This window comes from Sinohyriopsis cumingii, chromosome 2 (assembly GCF_028554795.1).
Source record: "Sinohyriopsis cumingii isolate HCF-2022 chromosome 2, ASM2855479v2, whole genome shotgun sequence".
Taxonomy (NCBI): Eukaryota; Metazoa; Mollusca; class Bivalvia; order Unionida; family Unionidae; genus Sinohyriopsis; species Sinohyriopsis cumingii.
This window is the reverse complement of record NC_142962.1, coordinates 20,565,324-20,580,688: the sequence shown is the minus strand read 5'-3', so window position 1 is coordinate 20,580,688 and position 15,365 is coordinate 20,565,324. Positions and strand designations below refer to the sequence as shown.

Here is a 15,365-nt window from a genome sequence, read left to right as displayed (position 1 = left end):
TTTCAATTCTTACATTCAACAATTCTTTCTCATGATTGAATACATTATTGTCTGAACTTTTTAATATTTCATGCTAACAATTTCTGTTTGTGCAGCTTTTACTTCCTGAACATCCAATAGGTCTCCTGAACTGGACTGAAAAAAAATTGTGATTTTTTTTGGGAAATTGTATAATAATTCAATTATACTGTTTAATAAATTCAATTTTAAACAATTTTTAATTTGACTTTTAAAAAAACCCAGCTAACCAGTTTTGTGTGAGTTATCTGTGTAGGTAAATTAATGGAGATGATTAAAGAGGAATGGGTCCATTACAATCAGTTTCTCCTTTCTTTAGCCACAATGTCACCTGACAATTTGAAAAATTCTGATGTAAACAGAATCTTCCTTAAATGATTCTATTTTGTTATTAAATGTAATTAAAAAATAAAATACTAACTGTTCCTTGTTCATTTTCTGCTTAAATTTATACATGCATTGCCTTCATTTTGTCTGATATAAAACCTATCTGGTCCCTCTTTACAGTTCACTGAAATTACAAGTACAGCCTATTTATGAACTACCGGGAAAAGTTAAAATATCCTACCTCAGATTCAACAGAAGAACTGTTTACAGTTAGTATAGTTGTTATTTGGACAACTCAGTTAGATTTGAAACAGCTAGTGTAATCTTTTAACATCAATTTTACTGGGTTGCTTCTTTGCGTTAGTGCTTTTCTGACATTTGAAAGCACTTCATATATATATATATATATATATATATATATAATAATTTCAATAATTTAATGGAGTGGAATACACCTCTCCCTCGATAACTTACACACAACAGGGTCCACAAACATAGACCGCACTATAAGTGAGGCACGATTTACTGAGGGACCTCCAAAAACCAGTAAAAATTACTTTGACAGCAAGAAAACTGGGGGGGGGAGCGGCATTAGGGATTTGGACTGTTTATTGACTGAATCCTCATTTTACAATCACGTCAATGATTTTTTTTTAATAACATAATTTTTCTAATGAAGTTTTTCGTTATTCTGTTTAAATAACATTTATTTTCAAAATGTCCAACATATGAAAGATCGTTCCAGCTGGTTTCTGCAACCATCATGTGTAGGCAAAAAAATCTGTGCATTACGTCACTGCTTTTTATTTTCTTGATGAGTCTGGTTCATGAGACAATCATCTATGTAGAAACTCAATTTTTATATTGTTCAATTAGTACAATATTGATGCCATGATTTCATTGTAATAATTAAACTTCTTATCATCCTTGATGATATCTTTAAGTGCCAGTTCAAGAGTTCTCTGAAAGTCGCTTGCCATCAATGGTCCGTATTTGTGAAATCAAGCTCTTTATTTTACGAAGTATTCATTTCACTTGGCAGCCTTGTCATTTTTTATCACAGTTATGAAAGAGTCGGTTAATTTAAGGAAGTTTTTTTTACATACACAATAACATTTATAAGTATTCGATTGATGATATGAAGTGAGTTCACCCAACATACGACCAGGGCCGCTAGATTTTAAGTTTGTTATATTTTCATGCCTTTTAACTTTTCTTTTATTTCACCTACTTTATCTGATTCAAAAGACATAATTAACATGACAATACTAAGGAGGCCAGCTTTTAATTCAGTGCAACAACACAACAAATACTTCTGGAAGTCAGTTATCAAAACATGGTCGGCACTTAATTAGGTTCTCAGATAAACGCTCATGGACATAGCTGTTATGGTAGATTGACATATTTTACGTTTAATTTCAGGAGGACACATTGCATTTATGATGATTACACTGAAAATGAAAAGATAGAACTAGAACACAAATTTCAATTGATAAAAATTTATTTAATTTGTATTTATTTATTAAGGTACTGCCTCCGCTTTCATTGATCGAAATTTCTTTACTTATCGTTAATTGTGGTGTACTAGGAATGTCTTTTGGAAAGAAAATGTAAAAAATTCTATGACCTATTTTTTTAAATTTGATATTTCATAGTGTTGATTAAAATTTCATGGTCCTATATATACCATTTTCAACGATAAAACAAGCGATACATCAAAGTTTCCATTACCAATTTTGATTTGCGATTTTCTTCAAGTTCAACAAATTGGGATCAATTTTTGGGGTATTTTCTGGTATGAAAAATGGATCCATACCTGACCCCATGATATAAGCGGGTTTGTGAGTTATCAGGGTGCGAGTTATCGAGGGAGTGGTGTATATATATATTTGACCTAATGTTAAACACTTGCGTGGTTTAGTGGCAAGAATGTCCACCTTACATGTAGGTGAACTAAGTTCATGCCTTTATTCCTTAAACTTTTTCTTTTTTTATATGTTGTTTTATGTGATGTTTCCTTAAATCAGAAGGAAAATTATGTTACTACATGTATTCATATTTTTTGTGTGAATGTACACAAAATGCAGAAGAATATGAACGGTAAACCAATGACATTATCGCACAGGATACAGTAAGAGATCTCCTACTTCAGACTGGTATACATATTTCTAGCAAGCATAAAAAATACAGGATACAGTAAGAGATCTCCTACTTCAGACTGGTATACATATTTCTGGCAAGCATAAAAAATACAGGATACAGTACGAGATCTCCTACTTCAGACTGGTATACATATTGCTAGCAAGCATAAAATATACAGAAAATGTAATTGTTCTGACTGGTATACATATTGCTAGCAAGCATAAAATATACAGAAAATGTAATTGTTCTGAGTGAATAATTGATATTTGTGACTTAAGAAAATGTGTTTTTGACCCACTCAGTGAATTATATGTGTTATTCACTCATGTCAAGCAAATATCCTCTCTCTCTCTCTCTCTCTGTGTAAAAGTTTTACTTAGATCTTTAAGATTGTATAATTTGACAGTGCAGCAAGTCAAATTTAATAAGGAGTCTAATTTATCTGCCAAATTGTGTCTGTATTAGCATTTCCTTTATTAAGTTGCATGCCTTGATACATTCTTCACATTTCTAACTCTGTTATTGGCACGGAAATAGGGATGAAAAACACTTCTTTCATTCCATCTCAGTGACTGCATCAAGTATCACTGTTACATGTCCCGTAACAACAATGTTTACCTCTTTCTGATTTGCTTTGGGGGGATCCATTTAAATGCTATACACTCATTTCATTCAACACGCCTCATGCTCATAAACAAATGACAGATCAAACTATGGCTTGGATGACATCCTGGAACTTAAACAATTACATCATTCTAAAATTAATTTCTGATCTAATAACTTGACCAGTCTTACCCTCTGTACATTTCCAAAAGAGATACTGTAATTCACACATTCTTTTAAAAAATAAATATGCAATTTTTTTTTAAAACTACATTTACACGTGTGTGTGTGTGTGTTGGGAGAGGAACCCGATAAGAACAACATCTTTTAGTTAAATTTGCCAAAAAATGGCAGAAAAATATATCTGATAGATACTGAACTAGGCTTGCTTTAAGAAAGTACAAATGCAGTAGCAAAAGTTAAATAGCTGTATCCATCTCATAAAGGAATGTAAATAATTTGTAAGTAACCCAAACTGCACAGTGCTCTGTTGTGAAAGTCTTTCCCATAAGTAAAGTTACGATAAATACAGGACATAAAAAACATTATTAGTAACGTATACCATCTAGTAAGTTCCCTGAACATTTTACAAGACATACAAAATGTTTTGGGGGTTAAAACTAAATTAAAATTTGTAATACCTACCAACTACTAACTATTGCATTGCTTTCCTTTCCTTCAATTCTTAGTCCCCAGTCCAAGCTAATTATTAGTAGTGGATTGAAAAGAACAATCCCAGCCTGACTCCTTGGCAGCAGCTGATACATGGAAGGAATACCATCCTCTTTTGTCTTGGACCAACAGTACAGGACATAAGAGAAGTGTGGGAGAAGGGAATCTTCACAACAGTAGTAAATAAGTGTTACAAAATTAAAATTAGTTTAATTCAAACTATAGTTTATTAGCAGCAATACAGTGGTCCACTCTTATTAGACAATCCCTTCTATAGCAGGAAAGTGGCCTTATAAGAGGGGTTTAATTTCAAGAGGGAGATCAAACATATGTGAGTAATAACTATATATAATGTACAGAAGTCTAACTTATTTTTAAAGATATGACTAATTTAAAATTACTAGAATGTTATATCCATGTTTTTCAAATAATTATGAACAATCAGTGATCATACTGGAAAACCACCTTGCCAATAAAATCTGAGTACAAACATCTGGCTATAACTATCATTGTCCATCGATTTCATTTTTCCCAGTAGTGATTAAAGAACTCGCTGCATCACTTTTACAGTTCATTTAAATTGAGAATGTCTAATTACATTTTACACCTTTTTGCAACAGACATTCCTTTATTGGCAATTTGTAATTATACTTTGTTTACAAAGGAAGTCAGCTTATCACATGATCCAACGGATTTAGTCTGGTATCCTTTTAAGTATATTTGGCAATCTTTAAGAAAGAAGCAATGATGACTAAAATATAATTTTTACTTTCTGGCAACCAATGTCATGCTCCGCTGAACAATGCTGTGCTTTTCAGTAGTTAGCCTTCTTGATAATTATCAGTCTTCTTGACAATTATCGGTCTTCTTGATAATTATCAGTCTTCTTGACAATTATCAGTCTTCTTGATAATTATCAGTCTTCTTGACAATTATCAATCTTCTTGATAATTATCAGTCTTCTTGACAATTATCGGTCTTCTTGATAATTATAAGTCTTCTTGAGAATTATCAGTCTTCTTGATAATTATCAGTCTTCTTGATAATTATTAGTCTTCTTGATAATTATCGGTCATGATAATATGCAGTGACAAAACATAACATCCAAGGGACACAGGAGTAAGGATAATTTAGCTCCTTCTATGGAGTAAAATTACTTTATCAGCATGCCAAACAAACGCTAATGTGTTTATTTCTCAAAATTCTACGCATATACACCATTTCGCGGCAGCCTGTAATGGGTACATTTGACAATTTTTGAATATATATGCCAGCTGGTTGCATCAAAGGGTTCGTTGTCCTTGAGGGGTACTTTTGAGCACAAACTTGTTGGTGACATGGGATTCTGGCTGAATTAATTGTGTGGCCACTGGGGGAGGGGCATTTAAGATAGGGACCACTGTATATTACCTGCTACTAATGCACTGATGAATTTATCAGTAGGAAGAGATGCCAATAGCTTCAACAATTATGGTGGCCCCAGCAACTCTGGTAAAGGAAACTACTGTCCTTACCCTTATAGTAGGTGTGCTCATGACTATAAACTGATAGGATTCAATCACATTATGTGTGATCACTTTTGGGCCCAATGAAAAACTGCCTTCAGTCTGATTTGTCAAAGATCGAAGATATAAAGGAGACGAAGGTAGTGTGAGACTGCCAAAAGGTGGCTTTCCTGTGTAGAGGGAAGATAGGGATAAAAAGGTAGCATCTGGAAGACTGATGGACACTGCCTTTTTTAACACCAGAAAGATCAAAGAATAGAAAGCCTGAGTCTGGTCATTTTCTGCCATCTCAACAGTTCCATTCCAGTGAAAAATGTGTACTTCTTCCCTCAGCTGAGCCAGTTTGGACTGATGAAAGAAGATGGGAGTCCATGACAGAAGAACAATCTGAGAAACAAAACCATTAGACATCCTTTAAGGTGGAATGGACCCATGCTTCATCCGTGATGCCCAACCTAAAACCCTTGAAAAAAGGGCTTAATGAACTCCTACTGGGATGTTGGGAGGAGAAATACACTGCAGGACAGAATGCAATTCATTGGTTGCCCCCTCTTTCCTATGGCTTTGCTGGCCTCTCAAAATCATGTGATATCATACAAGGGATGAGATCTCCAAAAGGCATCTCTGCCTCTAAAGGTGCAGACATTAAAAGGATCTTGCAGTAGTCTAGCAAGACCTCTGACCCATCCAGGCAGCAGAGGTGAAGTAGCTCCTCTGACAGTATCATTGATATGGAGAGTGTAAGATGCAACATCTTCATTATAACCTCTGGCAAAAGCAGAAGTGATACTGGAGACAATTATTCCTCATTTAAGAGACCGAAAATGGCTGTCAAAAAGAGATTGGCATTTGAGGTAATCATCAGGAGAGTATGGCTTTATGCTCCAAGGCCTTCTAGGTTCTAACCACAGTCAAGCACACTTTCAGGACCGGCAAATGGACCTGACAACTGGAGGTAGAAACCAGTGGCCAAATCACAGAAGAAGGGCCAGACCACAACTCCAGCCTGCAAATGTTTGTCCCTGGGAATACGTCTGTGCAAGCATTCTCAGACCACTGCAGACTGCTGGAGGGACAAAAAATCCAGATGTGATGAAGCCCAAGAAAGCCTGTCAAGACTAGAGAGAATCTTCTTGTTCTCAGTGCAAGAAGGCTTTGGACACATGTCTGTGGAGAGGAGATGGTAAACTGGTGATACTGTAATGAGCATCGAGCACTGAGGGCCTCAAGGTAGATTAGTTCTTAGCTAATTGTGTTACCATCTTTATATAAAGTCATATTTATTATTATTAGCATCTTTAGACATGGGGGAAATCTCCAATCCATGGTGGTCATGGCACATTCTTGCCCAACATGAGCAGTAGTCTTCACCAACATGGTTAGTAATCAAGACCACTCCTGGGAATGGAGGGGATCATTCAGTGAAGACAATGAGACAGGCGAGGAGCCATTCTTCCTTCCCCTGTTGCAGTGACTTTCTACAGTCAGATCATAAACAACAAATTGGACAGTCATCTATGCATGCACAAATAGTGCATGATAAGCAGGTGGGGTAAGTGTCCAATGGGGTCTTCCTGTACCCACACTTGCTCACTTTGTGATATTAGAAGATAAAATCTTCATGCAAGACTAAAATTCCTTAAACAAAAAAGAACTGGCAATACTTACTATAACAGAAAAACAATGAAGGGGAATACAGTTTAACAAAGGACTGCTTGCTAAGCAAGGTGCAAGAAAACCCTAATACTTACAAAAAAGAACACAGATAGCACTCAAATAAAGCAATGATTGAAGAGACAAACATTCAGTTGATACAAAAAAGGTAGGTGAAATGTCAAATAGATAAAGATTAAAATAAAGGCAAATAAATGTTATGAGCGATATAGCACATGTGTAATGTATGCATCAGCCAATGAAGAAAAAGGATAGCATTCTGCATCTTCACTGTGACTAAAGAATCAGACTGGGATAATCTTTTCCATTTTAGCCATACAATACTAACTGAAGGAGGGACAAACTAGCTTGGGCTGGGAACTAAGACTCCCAAAAATGGAAAGCAATGAATTAATTGCAGGTAATGTACCACTGATAATGTTATGTATATTTAATGTAATTATTTGTTTGTTAGTTTTTTTAAAAATTTCATTCTATTACATGCTATTGTAATGTAACTTTATTTACTGGATTTGATATTGTCTAGAACAGAATTCAGTTCTGACTGATTTTTGTAATTTTTGACGTAAACAACTAATAATAGAGGCATTGTATCTAATGCTGACCTAGTTCCTGACCTTGTTTGAAAAATCAGTGGCAGTTTTGGCAAGCAACTCATATTTTTATTTTTTTATTCTTTCTCAGAGTAAGAACTGTTAAGTTGAGCCAAGGTCATACCTGGACTACGTGATAATTTTCATGTAACAAACTTCCATTTCTTCTGGAAGATTGAACTCTTGAACCCCATCCGGGAATCTGTTTTGCATCTTATGTTAGCCTTATACCTAATGTTTTGTACAGAAGTAGTCAGTGGGCTTTAAACTTTTGACACGTTAAGTTGTGTTGTTGTGACCAGTTTGTGCTGACATTTTATCTTCTTCAAATTATTGGATTTCAAGTGATTATTTTCCCTGGAAATACTAAAGTGCTCTAAATTAATTCTTGGACAAAGACAGTTATCAAAATTTATACAGAATTCGAAAATTGGAATAATATTTTCTGTGATTCAACAAGAGACTGTTGACACTGAAGCACTTCACAGGTTACAACATCATTGTCTTCCATTCTGGATTCCAATGGGATTCAAACTTGGTTTCATTCAGGACTTATTATTACTAGGACTTCTATTTTTTTTATTCTTGGATTATTTTTGGATTTGATTCATAAAATTGTAAATTCTTTTTACTCATTTTCTCACTTTTATTCTAGGGAAATAAATTATTTGTTAAATTTTACAAAGCTTGCGTAGCTGCCAACCTTCCAGGCTCGCAATTAGTGAAAATAGGGATACAAATTAGTTAATTTGGACATGAATTAATGAAAAATACCATGACAATAACTCCATCCACTCTGACAGTCGATACTACACTATATCAAGATCGCAAAATAAAAATAAAACACTACATACGTGCAGAAATATACCCGCATTTCTATTTAATATGGTATTCATAAACTTCACTTGTTCCTGTGGTTATTTACCAGGACATCATACTTTGGCAGACTTGAACTTCCTCAATTGCTTGATCATAAATTTGCTTTCAAACAGTTCAGGCTTCTTGCCTGCTGGTTGATCTTGGTGACCAAGTTTTCTGTGGCATTCTCTGACATTGCTTTAACTAGTGCAGCACTTTAGGTTCTTCCACAGGAAAATTTGGAAGTGATCTTTGAGTCCGGGAACATTTGTCTGAACAAATGTTTAGCATGGTCTCCTGCTGATAAAGGTAGATTGTGTTCAACAAAAAAAACCTCACAAATAATGCTTCAGCATTGGTAGCTTGCAGGTCTTCCATCGATGGCTTAAAATATTCCAGAGCTGAAATCTGCATATTCTTAATTTTCCCTATCTCTACGTGTTTTTTGCAACCGATGTGCTTCCTCACATGTCTCTGCTACCATGTCCAATACTAAAATTTGTGGCACACCGTGTGCAAAAAGCATGATGTATATCAATGTTTGATGGCTGAATGCACAGCCAAGTTTTGGTATATTCCAAATTAAACTTCATTTTTTGAGCAATACATTTCTTTTTCCTTGGTGGTGAAGCCATTTTCAAGATTTTAGATGTGATGCAGAACGGTAATTCAAATCAGGGTTGGTGACACATGTGCGGAGCAAAATTCCGGTTAGGCCCCAGTTCCTCTTAAAAGCAGTTGTAAAACTACTCTTATACATATAGATTAAAATAGGCTAAAATGCTTGCTACCAGGCCAACTGTACTAATTGGCATTAGTTCTACCAATCTCACAACCAGCAGTACTAGACGTTTCGGCAACTGCCAATTTCACAACTAGCGCTTAAGGGGCAATCAGTTATTTTATTAAAGATTAAAAATAATTGAGAACTGGAGAATTCGTGAATTTTTTTATTGCGGCGTGAATCTGTGAATCGCTGAAAAACTCATGAAATTCATGCCAAAAGTGTGAGGGTTGGCAGCTATGAGCTAATGTTGTCATCACTTCTTTCCTGTAACTGTTACTTTTTGTAAGAGCCTAGACTCATAACTCTAATAAAATGCTATATTAATAATAAACTTCAACATCTGTACTAAAAACATGCCAACAGACAGACTGAATGATAATTTTTAAACAAAAACTCTATACCTATGCTGGCACCCTTAAAATCAGAATGGTAATTATAAAAAGCTCCATTTCTTGACTGGTGCTCTTAAAATGTTTGGCATATTATGGGGACTAATATGAAACATTTAACAAACATGCCACTGTATATACTCTATCTAACACTATCAAAGGGTACATTTAAAGAATGAGAAAATTAATACAGCAATGCAAAATACTGACTGTTTACTGCTGATAAATACAGTGAATGTGTACTGAACTAGGGCACTTACTAAATTTACATGGATTCATAGATAGATGAAGGTTATTACATAATTCTTACAGCAAGACTGAGACCTAATGATCCATTTGTACCTGGTAGTTCGTAGGGGTAAGGAACAGAAACCAGTCCACCCGCCCTTTAGTATAAAGGCTCCTGAGAGTCATCAGCTGGTTGATTAAATACCTAAGAAAAAACATGCCCACCATGGATCTTGGAGTAATAATTCCAAAAACTGTCAGTGGAGGATCTGAAGAAAAATTATATAAAAGACAATTATCTACCCATATATATCAAATTTCCAACTGTAAAAAGGCAGACAAAGATCTGACTGTGATATGTGCTAAATGATCTGAATAGACACAGATTTAACTGGGTGATATGTGCTAGCTGATCTGAATAGACACAGATTTAATTGGGTGATATGTGCTAGCTGATCTGAATAGACACAGATTTAACTGGGTGATATGTGCTAGCTGATCTGAATAGACACAGATTTAACTGGGTGATATGTGCTAGCTGATCTGAATAGACACAGATTTAACTGGGTGATATGTGCTAGCTGATCTGAATAGACACAGATTTAACTGGGTGATATGTGCTAGCTGATCTGAATGGACACAGATAACTGGGTGATATGTGCTAGCAAATAAGGATAGACACAGATCTAACAATATGATATGTGCCAGCAGATTAGGATTGTTATGTGTATCTATATTGTGTGTAAGTTTTGATTGTGGCTGTAAACTGTAGCGATCATAAATAAACAAGACGCATTATAGTTCATCTTTGGTCCATGGGTAAAGATTCTATTTTAAGGATATTGCATAGGATCTATAAATAGGTGTTTACAATCCTTAATAATAATATTTGTAATAAATCCTGTTTACGGGTTTGGAGTTATTTCCTACTGGATAGGTCAGTAAAGTGTGTTCTTAGAAGAATTAAGTTATTTCCCATTTGATGGAACAGTCAGGTGGGTTCTTTTATGATGTGGGGTATTTGCAAAATGTCACAGTGTCAGTAGCAGAAAATTGCATTTTAGGATTATTCTTGTTGTAACGTCAGTCTGCAGATGTATTTAATGTTGTGTTTATATCATATTTGAGAAGAAACGTTTGTTCTGATTCTTTGTTGAAATTACAAAGTATTAATTGGAATAAAATATTATTCTGAGACTAGTGTGAATTATTCACATGAGTTCTGGACAATGCCATTGTGATACATCAGGACTGTTGGCAGACTATTAAATTTGAGGATCTGGAACTTATTCAGAATATATTTATCTTTACAACTTGACAGAACTTTTGGAACTATTTTGCATTTAATTCAAAATAATATAAGTTCCTGTTAAATTTTTATTTTATACCTTTCATAATTAAATTATCTGTTAAGTTTTACAACACTTGTTGGATTAGCTTCTTTCTCTTAATTAGTTTACGACCATAGAATCATAACAAGGATAGACAGAGATCTAGCAGTGTGATATGTGCCTGCAGATTAAAATAGACACAGATCTCCTCCTCTTTTGGGGTTTAACGCCATTTTTCATTATGATAAGCAATATATGGCAGCAGTATAACTGGTTGAGGAAGAACCTGGGAAAACCACAGAAAGAACCACAGACTCACAGAAAGCTATTGACATGAGATATGAATCTAACAGTGTGTTATGTGTCAGTAGATAAGCAGAGACACAGATCTAACAGTGTGGTGTGTGCCAGCAGATTCGAATAGACACAGATCTAACAGTGTCATATGTGCAAGCAGATTAGAATAGAAACAGATCTGCTAGTGTGATATATACCAGCAGATTAGGATATCTGCTTTTCAACTGAAATCTGGTTTGCCATACATTATGTGATGACAGATCTGGGTTTGTGCTGCTTGGTGCTTTATGTGCAATATGTGATAACAGATCTGGGTCTGTCCTGTTTTATGCCATATCTGCATTATCGGATAACAGATCTTGGTCTGTGCTGTTTGATCCTAGATTTGCATTATGTGACAACAGATCTGTGGTAAATACCAGAAATGAATCAGATCTCAATTAAATTGCAAAACAAAATCGTGTACATATGTAAATACAGAAACTAAATGCAAGAACAAATAAAGACTGAATAATAATAAAATACAGTGCAACTCTGCTATAATGTGCCCCGCTAGAACGCGAATTCGGATATTTTTGTATATTCATTCGTACATGAACGAATTTTTTAATATAATACAATCGTGGTGTAGCTTCTGAACTTTAACAATATCACCAGGTTCTTGAAGTGTTATGCCAAAATAAACGTTATCGGAAATCTTACTTATTACTGGTCCATGAGTAAAGCCAGTAAGTCGTCCTTGTGATTGTCTTCAATTAATTCTGTATAAAAATAAATGTTATGCCAATTTTCTGACAAATCTGATTCTTGTTAAAATACATAATATACATAATTCAGAAATGATATTCATTTATTTGCAATATTTCACAAATATGCAGAAAATAAATGAAATTGCAATGAATTTAATGATGCTAAAATATTTTGATTAGAATCAACAACTTTATTACCCCTAAAATGACCTAAACTAGCTCACCATTACTCCATGGTTTTTGTTCAAACTGTTCCAGAATACTCATCAATTGCTGTAAATGTGCTTCATTCCCCGGATTTACTCTTGTCCAATCAAATAAATTCACCGCATGGCCCCGGACATTACAGGCTGGAAAATTTTGGGCAATTTTCTGTGCAGCAAGAAAGCAAACCAAATCAATAAAAGTGGCACCATTTTGATGCTCATAAATACATGTGGCACACACTCAGAAGCCATCTGGATGCTCATCAGTTAGTATCAGTGGCACACACTCAGTAATAATAATAATAATAATGAAGACTTTGTATAGCGCCTAATCTTTAGAAGCTCTAAGCGCTTTACAACAACAGACAACACCTATAAACATAAAAAAACATATATAATGATATTACAAAAAACAAACACCATGAAATTAAAAAACATAAAAAAAATATGCTGAAAATATTTAAGGTTGGGAACATTATTAGGTCTTTAAGTTTGTTCTTGCAGTCGAAATAAGTGAGTTTTAAGAGCACTCTTAAATGGGATCACTGTGGCTTTGTGTCTAAGTTCAGTGGGCAATTCATTCCATGTTGCTGGGCCCTGGTATGCAAAAAAACGTTGTCCATATGACTTCATTTTTAGTAGTGGGAATAATGAGTATACAATTGTCAGAAGATGAGCCAAAGTATCTTGCTGGTGTGTACACATGGGTGTGGTCGGATGGGTATGTTGGACTGGAGTCCGTCAATGAAACATAGCACAGAGAACAAATTTTGTGTTTGATTCTGGATCGAATGGATAGCCAGTGTAGGGTACAGAGCAGCGGGGAGGTGTGCTCTGATTGTGGTACTCTAAGTATGATCCGAGCAGCTGTGTTTTGAAATTTTTGAAAATTCTTAAGTAGATACTGAGATGAACCAGACAAAATTGAGTTACAATAATCCAGTCTTGAAAGTACTAATGAACATACAAGTTTATTTGCGAATGGAGCTGATGCATCTCAGCTCAAGATATGCAGCCTTGCATATGTTCATGACATGTTGGTACAACGTGAGAGTACTGTCGAGAGTGACACCTAGGTTTCGTACTGATTGTGTGAATTTAATGTTGGTGTTACTGATATTTATAGTTTGAAGTAAAGGATGTGTCTGAAAAAGTCTTTGTGTTGTGATCAGAATGGCCTCAGTTTTATCATCATTCATCTGCAGCTTGTTACATGTCATCCATGATTTCACATCAGAAATGCACCTCTCTACACCTTGGATGGTAGCATCAACTTCAGTTGGGTGGCTAGATTGGTATATTTGGGTGTCATCAGCGTACAATTGGTGAGACACTGGATGATGATTTATAACACTTGAGAGCGGCTGAGTTTATAGAATAAAGAGAACAGGTCCAAGAACAGACCCCTGCGGAACACCACAACATAAAGTACCTGGGCTGGAGTGTATTCCATTTGCAGACACAATTTGTGTCCTGTTTACCAAGTAGGACTTGAACCACAGTAAGGCTCTGGATGCTCATAAATCAATATCAGTGGCACACACTCAGTAGCCATCTGGATGCTCATAAATTAATATCAGTGGCACACAATCAGTAGCCATCTGGATGCTCATAAATTAATATCAGTGGCACACACTCAGTAGCCATCTGGATGCTCATAAATCAATATCAATGGAACACACTAAGTAACCATCTGGATGCTCATAATTAATATCAGTGGCACACACTCAGTAGCCATCTGGATGCTCATAAATTAATATCTGTGGCACACACTCAGTAGCCATCTGGATGCTTATAAATCAATATCAATGGCACACAGTCAGTAGCCATCTGGATGCTCATAAATTAATATCAGTGGCACACACTCAGTAGCCATCTGGATGCTCATAAATTAATATCAGTGGCACACACTCAGTAGCCATATGGATCCTCATACGTCAATATCAGTGGCACACACTCAGTAACAACCTCAATAGTCATAAAATTTATAAGTGATACACATACAGTAACCACTTGGATGCTCAGAAGTCAATACAAATGACACACTCATTAACCACATGAATGTTCAGAAATCAATACAAATGGCAGATTCAATAACCAATTGGATGCATCTTGGATGCTCATAAAAATTACAAGTGACACAAATCAAATGAACCAGGTTCCAATCTGCTGGATGCTCAAAAACAATTACAAGTGACACAAATCAAATGAACCAGGTTCCAATCTGCTGATCTGTTTGCAGTGGGAGTTATTCAAAGCTAAATCTACAACAGATAAGCCAAAAAAAATTATTTAATGATATACCATTTTAAAATACAATTCAAGTACTGTTTTAGTATTGCACTTAAAATGCTGGGTTAAACCACATGCAGATTAGAATACACACATATAATTATGGATAACATGCAGTAAATCAGTGGTTTGTACGAAAGTAATGGCACTTACACATTCCTTTTGTCAGATGCTAGATGGTGTGCATATACAATGGAATTTGTAGACTGGTTCTCTGTTCAGAAGCCTTTGCTGATGAGTTAAACTATAACAAATGAAGACTAAAGGATCCATAGTAAATAAATGCCACCTTTAGGACTCAAGAGTAATTTTTGGGTGAGTTCCACTATAGGATGAATGGAGTTGGAATAACAAGAATGAGGTTTAGTTAAGGGCTATGATACTGCCCTTCTTCCTTGATCCCTCATGTATCTATTCACTCTATCCTAGCACAAAATGTTCATTTACTTTGTATGATAAATGGGACTGATCATTACATTGTATTATACCTGGAACTAATTGCTACAATGTATGATAAATGGGACTGATTGTTACCTTGTATGATACCAGGGACTGATTGTTACATTGTATGATAAATGGGACTGATTGTTACATTGTATGATACCTGGGACTGATTGTTACATTGTATGATACCTGGGACTGATTGTTACATTGTATGATAAATGGGACTGATTGTTACATTGTATGATACCTG

The 15,365-nt window shown here is 35.2% G+C and overlaps 1 protein-coding gene across 1 annotated transcript in view; it reads right to left on the bottom strand.

Annotated features, from left to right (window-relative positions):
• Nucleotides 1-15,365, bottom strand: part of LOC149804431 (dimethyladenosine transferase 2, mitochondrial-like) — an 80,342-nt gene that overhangs the window by 44,046 nt on the left and 20,931 nt on the right. Inside the window, exons 5-6 of the mRNA XM_089940258.1 lie at nucleotides 12,398-12,545; nucleotides 9,911-10,065 (exon numbers count right to left, since the gene is read on the bottom strand). Coding sequence (XP_089796384.1) covers nucleotides 9,911-10,065; nucleotides 12,398-12,545 — 303 coding nt within the window. The remainder of the gene's footprint in view (nucleotides 1-9,910; nucleotides 10,066-12,397; nucleotides 12,546-15,365) is intronic.